General features: G+C 41.8%; 1 protein-coding gene across 2 annotated transcripts in view; it reads left to right on the forward strand.

Moving 5' to 3' along the window:
• kansl1l (KAT8 regulatory NSL complex subunit 1-like) overlaps positions 1-14605 on the forward strand; it is a 46360-nt gene that overhangs the window by 1594 nt on the left and 30161 nt on the right. For both annotated transcript variants that reach the window (XM_037539151.1, XM_017707352.2), the window contains exons 2-6: positions 875-1084; positions 2468-3406; positions 10621-10762; positions 11513-11686; positions 14284-14408. In XM_037539151.1, coding sequence (XP_037395048.1) covers positions 933-1084; positions 2468-3406; positions 10621-10762; positions 11513-11686; positions 14284-14408 — 1532 coding nt within the window. In that variant the 5' untranslated portion in view covers positions 875-932. The remainder of the gene's footprint in view (positions 1-874; positions 1085-2467; positions 3407-10620; positions 10763-11512; positions 11687-14283; positions 14409-14605) is intronic.

Below are 14605 nucleotides of genomic sequence, written 5' to 3' on the forward strand. Positions count from 1 at the left end.
GACAGGCTGCTGACTGGCTACAGCTGCTAAAGTAGAACTTGTGGTATTTTAACATCTGGTATTTTTAGATAAATTGTTATGGCTGTTATTGATTTGAAAAACCAATAATGTGGTGGGTCCACCAGACCACTGAGTCACAAACACATCAGCACCACACAGGGGCTAAATGGGCCTTGTGCCCTAAACTAGCATTTAATACATCACGTGATATTCTGCATTACGCAGATACATCGCACAGCCATTGGGAATCTCCTCCACGGCAATAAAGAAATCCTAACTGCTAGCATGGCCACTGAACTAAAGGTTAATAAACAAATGTGATATCTGCCTACCAAATAGTAATATTAGCTGTCTGGCTTCCTTCTGTGTTTGCGAATTATTGGTAAAATAATAATAAAAAAAATCGGATACTCTGCCCTCCACTCTGAAGCCCTTGTAGTTTTTCCAAAGTTCATCCAACCTCCCACACACATCATCAGAAGTGTTTTTTTCCGGTGCAAAGATCAGGAAATCTTCCTGTAGATACTGCTGTGGCACAACTGTACGAGGCCAAGAAGCATGTTTACAACAGATTTAATTATGGTAAAATTTTCAAGCTGGGCCAAGTGCCCATTTAGTGTTTACCAGCATGTGTCACTGAAGACGTCTGGTAAATATGAAACCGTGAAACCTTTGAAATATTATGTACAGTTGAGCTCAGCAGTGTGTAACGCCTCAGGGGCTTAACAGTGAGCCCTCGCTAAAGTATGATGGTCTGTTAAACCAATGTGAGAGCTCGGAGTTCCCAGATTTAAGCTCAGATTTCCAGCTGTTGACTGATCATGTAGGCTGTAGGGCATGAAGGTGATAAGTTGTGCTCTCTGTGATAACTCAGGGTATTGGAGGACCTGCATCTCCTCGCCTCGTTTTGGTGGGAGGTTTGTTCAACGGGAATGACTCCGGCCCTCAGCAAGTCATCAAACAAAGTCAGCAGAGTTCGGATTTCCTCTTCAGTTTTTACTGGCCACATGGAGTCCAACGGTAGTGTACTAGGCATGGATGTAGACCTTCCACTTAAACTGCTGGACGACAGTTACACTCACAGGTAAGGATACAACAATGTGGAATATTTCTGAGCCAAAATGATAACTGGTAATTAACACACCGTTGTGGCTGATTATCGGTATAATAACTGATGAGCCTACTTTTTTCAGTCCTCCTGGTTGCCAAGTTTACAGTGTAATCCATGTTTGAAGTGTAGTCGTGTTTAGTAGACAGAAAGTTGTATCGGTTACAGAGGTAGTGATATAAAAGTAACTTCAATATGAGATGGTAAAAATCAGGGAAGGACAATGTAGTAAAAATACAGCATTATGATACTTGAAGACATTTTAATGATATGCAATATTAATCAAAATACTGTGTTAAAAACTATAATTACAGTGACTTGTAGCTTTCACGCACTATGCTGCACTAAATCCAGTTAAACAGGACTAAGTATGCAGGCAGCGTATTCATAATAATTTTAATCTTATAATTAGAGCTTTTACAGGCTCCTATCACCAGTTGTTCCTATCACCACCGCTGTGAACACTTCTGACTCTGTACGTTTCACTACAATGGAATATTTCACGCCAAACCACTCTGAGCGACTTTGTTTAAACCATTTAATTATGCAGAAACTTGGTGGAATTCCCCTCCAATACTCAGAAAACCATATTGTGATAGAATTTATCCGGATAATAGCAAAATATTGTCATTTCGCAGCCACCAGTAATAACAATGGGCCTCATTCTCCAACTGTTCTTAAGAAGAAATTTGTTAAAACCCACTTAAGCAGTTTTCACCAAAATCCTGACATTGACCAATCTTTTCTTATTTGGGATTTGTTCGTGGGTAAGAACAGAATCTACGCACAGCCATAAGCACAAAGTTGTGAAAACCTCTGCAGTTTGGGAAGTTAAGTTTTCTTACGACCTTTCTCAGAACAAAGTTAAGAAAAAACTTATATTTATTTAAGTAAGGCATTAAACTATTCAGTCAGAAGAAGTTGTTCATTTCAGACGGAAATCCTGAGGGACAACCTGGAGTCTTTGGAAGTCTGTAATGATCTCTTGCTTTCTGACAGCCAGGAACAGCACAACTTTGAATTGTTTTCCCAAATCTTCCTCTTCCACTCCAATAACTCTCCTATAGACTGTCTGCAGAAACAACACTTCACATCACTTCAGCATGAATGGGCAGGGCAGGGCTGAACAGCCGTAGGCTAAATGAGTTTTAATATGTAAATAAGTTCATGGTTCTGATATCACAACTTGGACAAATTCAAAACAGGCCTTTTTCTGCAGCTTAGTTCCGTTTCCATATATGGACAGTAAAGTTTACATGGTATGATATCAAATAGAGGATGATATTGGTGAATGAGGCCATGTTTTTTTTCCCCAAATATTATATTGGCTGCTGATACATTGTGCTCTTCTACTCACAGGTTTTGGCTGAACCTCTCCTCCCTGCCTTTTCTGGACTCCTACAGCTCCAAGGATCCTTTAGAGCTGACTGAGATGCTCCTACCATCTCTGTTCCATAACACAGAGTCTTTTAAAACTGTACTGCTGTCCAATCAAGGATCTTTACTTGATTGTCTTTCACTGGACAAAAACGCTGCAGACTCTGTCGTCTCAACTACAGTCTCTCCTGATGTGCATTTTCCTGTTTATGACGACAGCAGGATCACAGCAGTGGAGAAACCTACATCTGAGCAGCCTGACTGTTCCACAGAACATTATCAAGGTGTTACCCAATCCCTTCCACCACAGCATTGCCCCCAAGTGGAAAGCAGATCTTCAGATAATGCTGCTCGGCTCAGACATCCTGCAGCGAGACCACAAGAAGCCAACCACATCAAGCAGCATGAGGCAGATACCTTAATGCACATTTGGCACTCTTCTTCCCAGATGGGGCCCTCAGCAATGCAGGACACGCTGAAGGCTCGGACTGAGTGGCTTGCTTCTTGGCATGGGTCACTAGTGGCTCGAGCTGACCGTGCAAATCGGAGGCTGCATGTGCTGCTGGGTGAACATGCCATGCAGCATTGTTCCAGCCAACTGGAAGGTCTGGGTAGGAAACTCCATCAGGAGGGCTCCTCACTCAGATCTTCCTTTCTGGCCACTGGTTCTTCTAGCTCACCTGAAACCAAAGCCTCTGATGCTCCAGTGGAGCAGAATGGGCTCAGCAGTCTTCCTGATTGCTCTTCAAGTCAAAGTTGTCCCCAGTCTGTGCAGAAAAACAAAGACATGCAGAGTTTAGCACGGTGCGGGCAGCCTATACTTCGGGGAGTCCAGAAGGCTCTAGACTCGGACGCCACAGCCAGCAGCTCAGATGAGGAGTGGGACCACCAAGAAACCCGGGCAATCAGCGCTGCCTCAGAGTGAGTATAATATAAAGCTGATTTCTTCCACTTACATGTTTTATAACATTGCTGTCAAAATGTTAAGAATGACTCAAAAGAGCCATGTCATGCATTTTTCCATGTGGTTTATTTTTTCCCTGAGGTCCACTTTTGATGTTTGTGCATTTTTATGTGATTGAGATATGTAAATGAGTTGTCTTCTGATTGGCAGCCCTGTGTTTTGCTCTCAGAAAGTAGCCCAGGCTGAAGCACTCCTGCTGAAGGCTAAATAGGCAGACAAATGTACTTGCCTTTGATTTAGTGACCTCTGAAAAAGAATGAGTTTAAAACATCATGTACGACAGCTAAACTGCAAAATCAGTCTGTTTTAAATTCACCGTTTTTGTGATGTCACATATTCTGCTTACACCAGCTTAGCACCGCCCCTTCACTGAAGTCATAATGTTTCACCATGCAATGCATTTGGATTGTCGCAAGGCAGGGCAGCCATACAGAACAGAGGTCATTTACATACCCTAGTATTAAAAGCATAGTAACAACCACCTGTTTAATTGTAAAGGGTAAAGGGAGGTTGGAAAACGGCCTTGTGAAAATGAATTATGTCTGTTTTTGGTACATAAAACTACACAAATGTCATACGTGGACCTCAGAGGAAAAAAAGACAACAATGATGTAGAATACAGTAAATTATAAGTAGTTTTGGACTGTTTTTATGAGTTTATTCAGCATGAATTTTTCATACAATGTAGGCAATATCTTGGATTTTCAACTGATTAAGGCCCAGTCCCACTTCTTATTTCACCCCTACCCCTTGTTTTTGAGTGTCACCCTGCTCCTTGGAACTGAATTACAGGGGGTAGTGTTTTAAACCGTGCCCTACGAAATGGGACCCTCAAATTAAAAAGGACACTATTTCATTAACCGCTACCAGCGCTGCTCTGTAGGCGACCCTGCCAGCCTGCAGTGACAGCAGAGGAGGGCAAAGTTCAGCTCCTCACTGCTGGGCTTTTGTTACATTTAGGGCATCATATGCCTGCGGAGAGGAGGATGGACAACTAGTTATTATCACCCACCCCTAATTCTTCAGTGATATGAAGCTGAAGTCAGATATTGATCAGCTTCTTGTTCGAATTTTCCCGTTCCACATTAAATAGCGCAGACGTTCTGATTTCCCAGGCGTCAGACTGTAACTGCTGCACCATTTAAGGTGGAATGAGAAATGTAGCTAGCTCCCAAGACATCAGAACGCTGCTAGGGTTTTCATGCTTGAAGAAAGGACCATAATACATGGAAATGACATTAAACTGAAATTAAAGATAATACAATCGTTATTGTAATTTTAAAAAATCCACTTACAAACACTCACACTTGTGTGTTTCCATTTGTTTAGCTATCTTGCTTGTTTTTTTTTTTCATAACACCCTGTTTGGAGAGCCTCTGAAATACCTCAGTTTGGAGGGTCATGTACTCCTAACACTTCACACTATCCCTCTATCTCAACAGAAATCCCCCTAATCTACCCCTAATCGTGAACATGCAGAATGGAGTAAGGGCTAAGTGGTAGGGGCGAGGGCTGAGATGGGATTGAGCCTTACAAGGTCTTCTTATGACACTGACAGTATTTTATATGCCTTCTCAGGACGTACATTACAGTAAAAGAACATAGTTTCAACGTAACTGAACTAGACATCAATAAATGTGTTGTGGTGGTTGTCAGCAAACTGGCAAGATGTAAAATCACTGCTGGCCTCTATACTTTTGACCTGTAGTGTACACTATTTTTAGTCGCTGTTATAAGAGTGCTAATGACCACTTAGTGCCCTGACATATTTGCGCTGAATGTGCTGTCAGCACTCTGACAGTGTCATGTTCACACAGTCTTGTAATCAGGGATGTTGTGGCTGTTGAGTCATGTGTTAGAGCCACAGTGTGTAGCCATAAGCACAAATTGTCTTGCAGCCGCTTGAACACACACACACACACACACACACACACACACACACACACACACACACACACACACACACACACACACACACACAGGTGTTGACACTTTATCTGGTTTACTCAGCTCTCTATGCAGTGTGAGCTCGTCGTCTCGTTCCCATGTCAGCTGAAACGCACCGGTGAACGTTACTCGTCCAGACGCCTGTTTCGGTGCTGGGTTTAATGTACTCACCCACTTGGCCTCACCATTTTTCCCCTGGGAATCCCGAGCGCCATCCTAAGGAACATCCCATTACCTTATTTCCTTCTCTATCGGTCTGAGGAACCCTTTCACGATGAAAGAACGCTTAATAGAACTCGGTATAGATCCGCTTTCTTTACTAAAGAACTCTTACAGAGCCATCTTTTTTTCTGTATAGAACCGTGATCACTTCGCATGATTTAAGTGTTCTTTTCATCATGAAAGGGTTCTTCCGACTGATAGAGAATGGTTCTATGTGGAGACCATTTGAAAAGTGTTCTGTATAGTCAAGATACTAGATTGTAGCAGTAGCAGAACTCTTTTCAAATAGGTTCTATATAACCATCTACAGCACATTCTCCATCAATCTGAAGAACCCTTTCACGATGAAAAGAACATTTAATAGAACACTATATAAAGCAATTTTCTTTACGGAAGAACCCTTGAAGAGCCTAAGATCTATTTGAAGTGTGTAGAACCATATATAAAACCATGAAGACTCAAAGAACCCTTTACAAGATTAAAGGGTTCTTTTCATCATGAAAGCATTCTTCAGATTGGTGGTCAGTGCTGTAGACGGTTCTATATAGAGCCCTTTTGAAAAGGAAAAAGGGTTCTACTGTTGTTGTAATACGTGATAGTAGCAACAGCAGAACCCTTTTCAAAAAGGTTCTATATAGAAACATCTACAGCATTCTCTGTCAGTCTGAAGGATCTTTTTACGATATTAAAAGAACGCATAATAGAACTCTATATAGAACCATTTTCTTTACTAAAGAACCCTTGAGGAGCTTTTATTAAGTGTGTAGAACCATATATAGAACTGTGAACACTCATAGAACCCTTTGCATGATTCAGCGGTCCTTTTCATCATGAAAGCGTTCTTCAGATTGATAGAGAATTTGTTGTAGATGGTTCTATGTAGTGCCTTTTTTAAAAGGTTCTGTATAACACCAAAAATGATTCTGCTACTGTTATAATAGGAGATTGTAGCAACAGCAGAACCCTTTTCAAAAAGGTTGTGTGTTGAACCATCTACGGCATTCTCTGTCAGTCTGAAGACCCCTTTTATGACGAAAAGTGCGCTTAATTGAACTCTGTATAGAACCATTTTCTTTACTAAAGGATCCTCAAAGACCCATCTGTTTTTAAGTGTGTAGAACCATATATAGAACCATGAACACATGATTTTTTTTTTCATTGTAAAATCGTTCTTCAGATTGATACAGAATGTGCTGTAGATGGTTTTATCTAGAACCTTTTTGAAAAGGGTTCTGCTGTTGCTACAGTCTTGTATCGTAACAGTAGCCAAACACTTTTTGGTGCTATATAGAACCATTTTCGTTAAACGACCCTCGAAGAACCATCTTTTTTAAACGTGTAGGTTGGTGTAATTCCAGGAGGGCCGTCTAGAACGTTCTTCTTTATTCACACCGGTTCTTGTGGATTTTAGTCCTTTTTCCTGAACATTTCTGAGGGAATTGTTAGGTTTATGATGTTGGGGATAGTTGGTTTTGGCTTGGCTGGTATTGGGCCTGTGTTGGACTACCAGGATAACCTGCTTTCTCCTGCAAGTTGACAGTTGACAGCTCACTGCCTGGTTACCTGCAGACATGGCCTGGAATGCAGGAACAGGAAGGTGGAATAGGGCCATGTGTGGAGAGCTGGAGCGATGAACTCAGGATGTCTTTTGTGAAGCCACGGCTGTCCAATAAACAGGGAGCAGAAAGTCAAAAGGCTGTTGCTTTATGAGCTCTGAGAACAAAGAGATGCGTCCCTGGGGTGTACATGCTTTGTTTGGCGAGCTTCAGACTGTCTTTGTTGGAACCTTCGTCTCAAGCTGTGGCAGGACCGTTTCATGCAGTCTTTAAAGGTCTCACACACAGCTTTTACTGCAGAACAGGTTTCGGTTGTGTCGTCCCTTCTTTTAGTATTGCTGACCCTTGTTGTGTCAGAAGGATTGACCGTTCACTGTGAAAAAAATTGGTCATTGATGAGATGAGATGAGAAGAGAACTGTTATATGACATGGCCTTCAAACCTGCACCTTCAAATTCATGGGATACATTTGTTAGTAGGTCTTTTAGTCCATGTTTGTGTTTATTATTGTCAGAATCCACATTAAGTTTATTTGAGATCAGTCTAAGGATAACAACATGCAAAGCTACACTATGTAAGAAATGTTTTGTTAAAATTGAACAAAGGTGCATTACTGTGGGAGTTGGAAACAGTGGTGGACAGTAATTAAGTAAATGTAATTCATTACTGTATTTAAGTAGTTTTTGGTGTATCTGTACTGAATTTTCTCCATTTCTGGGCGACTTTCTCCTTTCACTCCACTACATTTCAAAGTCTAATATCCGACTTTTTCCTCCACTACATTTTGAGAAATCTGTCGTTCCTTTTGGTTTCTGTGTGTATAAAAACGTAACGTCAAAATGAAGGAAGTGCAAAGCCAGAGCACCAATCAGGGCCCAGCGGTCACTTTGTTTAGAGCTGGTTTTGACCTGTTGGTCATACCGACCCAGTGCAGCACGCGGTTCAACGTCAGCGCAGCAGCGTAAAACTTTGGGAGAGTCTGTTCAACATAAATGATGAACTAACCTAACTTTGTGTAAATAGAGCACAATAAATCAAATCAAATCACGTATATTGTCACATCACATTTACACAGGTGGAAAGTGAGTGAAAATCGTAGGTGCCTAGTGAAGAATACAAACCCTAACTTAACCAGGGGACCAGCCGTATGTCTGGAGAAAAGAAGTGTATTTGTTTGTACGCAGGTACCAGACATCTAGCCAGCCCTTAAGACACTGGGCTGTTGCAGCTTTTATAGCAGGACTTATGCCAGGATTAGGCTTAGCCAATACATGACAAGTGACAGGTGAGAAAGACATGACCATGTAGGGATAAACAAGAATAGGCAGAAGAATGTTCTACATGCAGTTACAGTACAGACTCAAGCAATACTGAATATAATGACATGTAACACAAAAAATACAATACAATGCAAAAAATGCATAAAATTCTAAGAAGAAAAAGAAATGCACCAACTCTGAATATACACATATACACAATGTACGCTAGTACATGTGCACTATTCCAATGTACAGTTGTACAGAAATATAGATAAAGAATAAAACGCAATATAGAAATATGTCCACATATGCAGTCGAGACTGACGTGGCTTTTTTTCTGAATTTCTACAAACAGCATTTAATTTTATAGTAAATGCGTTTGGGCTGGTTTATGTTTATGAACAGACGCCTACAGATCAACATAGTAAAGGAGCTCATCTGTGATCCTGAGTTTAAAGCCAGTTTTTATTCAACTTAAACTTGGAACTAAGTTGTAAATAAATCTGAAACTTGTGTGCAGCTATTCATTAGAGGAAAAGCACTGCTGTGGCACTGAGAATTAATATCTGACCTAGGCAGTGAGGGAAATGTTGGCCACATGTTATAATTCAGCAGAGAGCCTTGTGTTGTTGTTGTCTTATTGCTGCTTGAGGGGGTATGCTTGGTTATGCGGTGACCAGGAGGGCTGGTGTCTCAGCAGGAGACATCAGACTCCCACCGTGTGTGTGTATACAGTATGTTCACTGCTGCTCCATTGCGCCGTAAGTATTCATGGAATTTTCCTATTAGTCTGGAGGCAGACTGGGCCATTGTATATGTGTGGGGGAGACAGGCAAGCATACTGCAGGTTTACAGCTGTACAGTCATAGGGCGCGTCTCAAGGAGCTCCCTCGGTCAGTAGTCAGAGTTCTGCCCAGGGAGCCAGACATTTTCGGCCATTTTCAGTGCGCTAGGCCGTAATGAACCATGAAAACTGCTCGGCACAGATGTACAGGAAACAGCATCACGTCTCCAGATAAACTTTCACAAAGCTTTAGACATTTGCTTCTCAAACCTTGAAAAAAGTTTATTGTGAACTTATAAATAAAAAACTTAGCAAGAATAAAGGCTAGCAGACAATTTACTAGATGAAATCACTTAGCTAACAGTTATATTAAGAGACCTTTATTAGTCCCACAACGGGGAAATTTCACCTCCGTGTTTAACCCATCCGTGAAGTGAAATACCACATACACACTAGTGGGCGCGCACACACACACACACACACACACACACACACACACACTAGGGGGCAGTGAGCTCACTTGCCCGCAGCGGTGGGCAGCCCTATCCGCAGCACCCAGGGAGCAGTTGGGGGTTAGGTGTCTTGCTCAAGGACACCTCAATCATGCACTGTCGGCACACACAAACACTAGGGGGCAGTGAGCACACTTGCCCTGAGCGATGGGCAGCCCTATCCGCATGAACTGTCAGCTCTGGGGATCGAACCGGCGACCTTCTGGTCACAGGGCCGGTTCCCTGACCTCCAGCCCATATATGTGCAGAAAGGTTACTAATGTAGGGCCCTACATTTACGCAAGGATTGCTTATTGTTTACAACCTCGATCAAAGGATGAAGCAGAGCTATCCATCTCGTTACAAAAAAAACACCATGAGAAGAGTGAATTGTGGGAAAAACATTCTGGGAATTGTGTGTTCTCTCCTCAAGGTTGATATCAGCAGATATGATAAGTCACCCTTTATTAGTGCTAGAAATGCACCTCCACATTTAACCCATCTGTGCAGTGAAAGACCCACATACACACTAGTGAACACACACTCTAGGGGGCAGTGAGCACACTTGCCCAGGGTGGTGGGCAGCCCTATCCACAGCACCCGGGGAGCAGTTGGTGCATCTCTCTCTAGTCTGTCTCTCTCACTAACCTAGCTGGGCAGTGCGTCTCTGAGTCTGTCTGGGTCCCGCTTGTTTGCCAGCCACTTCAGAAGTGTTCTGTGACTTTGTGCCTGATATAAGACTAAATACAATATGGTTATTCACACAGCATTGCCAGTTTTATCCAGGAGTTATCCAGGAAAGCGCTATGGGTAATAGGAATAGTGCTAATTTCAAGTTTATCTGAATAATAAAAAAAAAAGATTATAATGTGGAAAATCATTTATAATTCTCTCTCTCTCACTCTTTCTCAGATGTCTGGGCTGTGAGTGGAGGTGGCAGTGTGAGAGAGCAGAGCTGGCTAGCTGCTGGACGTGGCTGCAGCTCAGGCTGTCTGAACTGGACTGCAGGATCCGGCAACTCGGAGAGCTCCATCAGCACATCCTTGACTCCAAGGTAATGAACTGTCGCACCTTATGTTGGAATGTTGATCTGTAGGTCATACATGTTGGAATATTTTAATGTTTATTCAATTATAATAATAATTTATAAAGTATATCGCTGCTGTCGGACCAAAACCTTATGTCTCCAAAATGATAACCTTTACAGGAGAAGGAAAACACATACTTTACGTTTACCGTAAGACTGCTAATTGACTGCTAATGTTCACTGTATCCTGCTGCTGTGCAAACCAGGGGTCTCAAAGTACCAGCCCACGACACAGCTTCACATGGCCTGTCATGTGTTTACAATAATAATAATAATAACAGTAACTATAATAATAATTATCATTATGGTTGTCGCAGTAGTCGTAATTTTTATGGTTTGTGGTTTTGTGGTAACTAAAGAATTGCTCTCAAACACCGAGCCTATATATTATGTGGTTAAAATTCATACGAGAAAAAGAAATAATAATTGAATTAATTTGAATAATTTCCTTAAGAATCAACATCGTATCAAATCGTGGTGAAGCCTGTGATGTGAGCGCTCATTTTACTGCTGTCGTCTTACTGTGATGCATCTGTGCGTGTGTTGGATGGTCTTGTCGCAGATTAGGACCTAATTAATCTGCCTGGCGGTGTGATGGTGTGGATTTGATTTCACTCTGCTGCTAATCGCATTATCTGTAGCTAAGCCTGAGCGCTTCAGAAATCGTGGGCTAGTTCTGTCACAGTCAATCCACGGCTCTGTTGTCGTTTGCTGCAGGGAAATGTAGTCCTGGCTGAGTCGCGGCCCCTGACAGACAGGCAGATCCAGCAGATGTTGCTGACAGAGACTGCTGGTTTGGCGCTCACAGCGGGGAACATGCATGACATGCCTGCTGAGCTGGACACGGAGCCCAGCAGCCCCGCACGCCTCCTCTGGAACATAGAGAGACAGGTGAGCATCTGTGCGATCGTACAGATGATGCTGTACATTTTATTATAATAATTCTATGATCTAACAAGTGAAAGATTGTGATTAGGATTAATAGAATTGATTAAATGTGTCAAGCGGTTCGACATGAATAAAATGTGTTACGTCACCAGTTTTTGACAAAAGAAGCACTTAAAAGTATTCAGTTGTATTATGTAACACAACTTATTCATGTGCAAATGTTGAACTATTTTCATGATCACAGTCTGTTTGAAATTAATTTGTAGTTGGTCAGCCAAGACATATTTGGTGTCTGAAGTTTGCTTCTTTAGTTTGGCACAGGAGTTAGTCGTCATTGTGCTGTGCCTCAAATTCTGGCGCTAATCATCACACATACCTCAGACCATGTCAAGTTTGTAAGCAATCTCAGTGTTTCTCAGATTGTGTGACACACTGTGATGTGTAAACATAGATTTGTCCATTAAAAAGAGTTATATGGAAGTGGGCTCAGACCGGCTTCAACTAAATTCATCCAGGTACATCCCTAACTAGTAAATCCAGAATCCAGACCTCTTCGCCCTAGCTGTGTTTTTGTACTTGACCAATGCAGTAAAGGCACAAAGCCCCACTTCAAATCAGATTAGGGCCTCTGGGGCTCTGGAGCAGGTGCTGTGCAAGTGGCAGCAGGAGAGGTTTATGAATTAATTTGTGAATAGATGGGCAAACACATGGGTCTGGTCGTTTCTGTAGAATATGTTCCTGGAAAATGATGTCAACTTATTTTGTTAATCTGTTTAAGCTTTTTCTGTGTGTTTCTGGATAAATATACCAGCGACAGTCAAATGAAGAACAGTGCTCTTGGCCTTTTGTGTTTCCCTGGTTGTGTTTGAGTTGGGCAGGAGTGAATTGAAAGACCGTGATGGCACTTAGGGCAGATTTTGTGCCCTGCCCCCACAAACCAAAGTCTCTTTGTTGTGCTCAATCTGTGGGAAAATGCCCACAACACATGCCTTTAGTAAAAAATGCCAGAACACCTACTTCACAAAAGAGTGTGCTCATTGAGTGGCCAAGGGTGGTGGTAGGAAAGATCTGCTAAACAATTTCATACAAGTGAAACTGGGCCTTGGAGAGTGGCTTGGTGACAGAGGTCTCTGTCTGCTGTCTCTGATGTCTGAGCTGCTAGGCTCACATTGGCTTCAATAATTTGTCACCGTTTATAGCCACTTAAGCACAGTAGTGTACTTTAGCAAATGATAACTGTACTTGGCCAAATTCCTACTTGCATTTGTCACCACAGTAGTTACTGTTGTCAGCCCCAGTTGAGTGTAACTTTACCTCTTTAATCCATTACCTACTGCAGATTAGACTTTGACCTCTACCAGAAAATAAAAGCTTTAAAAAATCGAAAAAAAAAGTCTCTTGACGTTGGGTTGTTTACATTGATGTAGTTACTGTTAACCACAGTATGCTCTGAAACACCAAGAGAGTCCTGATAAGGCATTAAAGTTGAGTTTTTCTAACCTGTCACTTTCATATTTTGTTTTAGACTGACTTTTTCAGATATGACATTAGCTGTGGTTAATAATCAAGTCACAAATCTTTAGGATGATTGAGTTTTAATTTTGCAGCCTGTTCACCAGCCCTGCTAGATTTAACAGGTGAACCTGCATTGCAGATTTTGTCTCTTATGCTACCAGTTAGTCTAGGTCAGGGGTCTCCAGAGCCCCATGCGATTCTTTTAATGCCCTGTTGAGGCTCCACAGCAGGATTAGATTTTTATGTAAAAATGTAATAATTCTCCTTTGTAGTAAAATAAAGCTCTGCTGATTGTTCTAACAAAGATTTGGGAATAAATGGTCTTAAACACTGGGGTTAATGTGGCCTATAACTGCTGATTCACCAACCTTTTGACCTTGAAGATTGGTGCGCACACCGCTAGTCACATAGCAACACAGACAATAGTCTCACCAGCTAATAAAAAGGCAAAGAGAAAGACGAGCAGTGATAATTTGTAGACAGACTGATTTGACATTGATAATCACTCCTACTGATTTTCTGATACATTTAATCTGCAACAAGAAGCTGTCAAAACTAAAAAGAAAGTTGCAAAGCTGAGGTCAGCTTCTTGTTCGAATTCTCATGTTCCACCTTAAAAGTGGTGCAGCAGTTACATTCTTCATTTAAGGGGGGACAGGAAAATTCAAGCAGGAAGCTAGAGAATGAGAAGCGACTTCAGCCTCATTTTAAAAGTAACTGTTCTACTTTTGCGGAAACGTTCCTGCCGGAGATGTGAGAAAAGAGACTATAGCTGAACTAAAACTTAAAGCAGCGTAAAGTAAGTCTGCGTTTTTATTTGTGTTATATATTTTAGCTTATACTAGTACATCAGCACATACTGAAATAAATTCACAGCCAAGATGGTAAAATGGACATAAAGTGTTGTGGCTCCCAAGGTGGTTTGATTTTTGTTGAAAGGACAAAATGGCTTTTCTTAACATTTGGGTTGAGACCCCTAGGCCAGATGTATTAGAATACATGTCTAAACTGCAGTACCTTTGTGTGTGTGTATGTGTGTTTATGTATGTGTGTGTGTGTGTGTGTGTGTGTGTGTGTATTTACAGAGTGCCCAGCTGAGTCACATGGTGAAAAATCTGATGGCTCCACTGAGCGTGTCCCCCTCCTCATCGCCTGTGACTAAAGGCATTTGCAGCCGCTGGAGAGGCCAGCAGAAAAGACCCTTCAGCAGGTTGGACCCGCATCTCCCTCTCTTTCTCTCTGTCACTCTATTTCTCTTTCTCCTAGCCTCTCTCTCTTTTCTCCCTCAGATGTAAATTCCATGTTGACAGTGTGAATTAGTTTCACGGCGGACTTAATCTGTGACTGGGAAACTGACTTTGAGACTTTTAAGATCAGTAAGGAAGGCTTGATCTTCAAATACAGAAG

Source organism: Pygocentrus nattereri, chromosome 6, assembly GCF_015220715.1.
Source record: "Pygocentrus nattereri isolate fPygNat1 chromosome 6, fPygNat1.pri, whole genome shotgun sequence".
Classification (NCBI taxonomy): domain Eukaryota; kingdom Metazoa; phylum Chordata; class Actinopteri; order Characiformes; family Serrasalmidae; genus Pygocentrus; species Pygocentrus nattereri.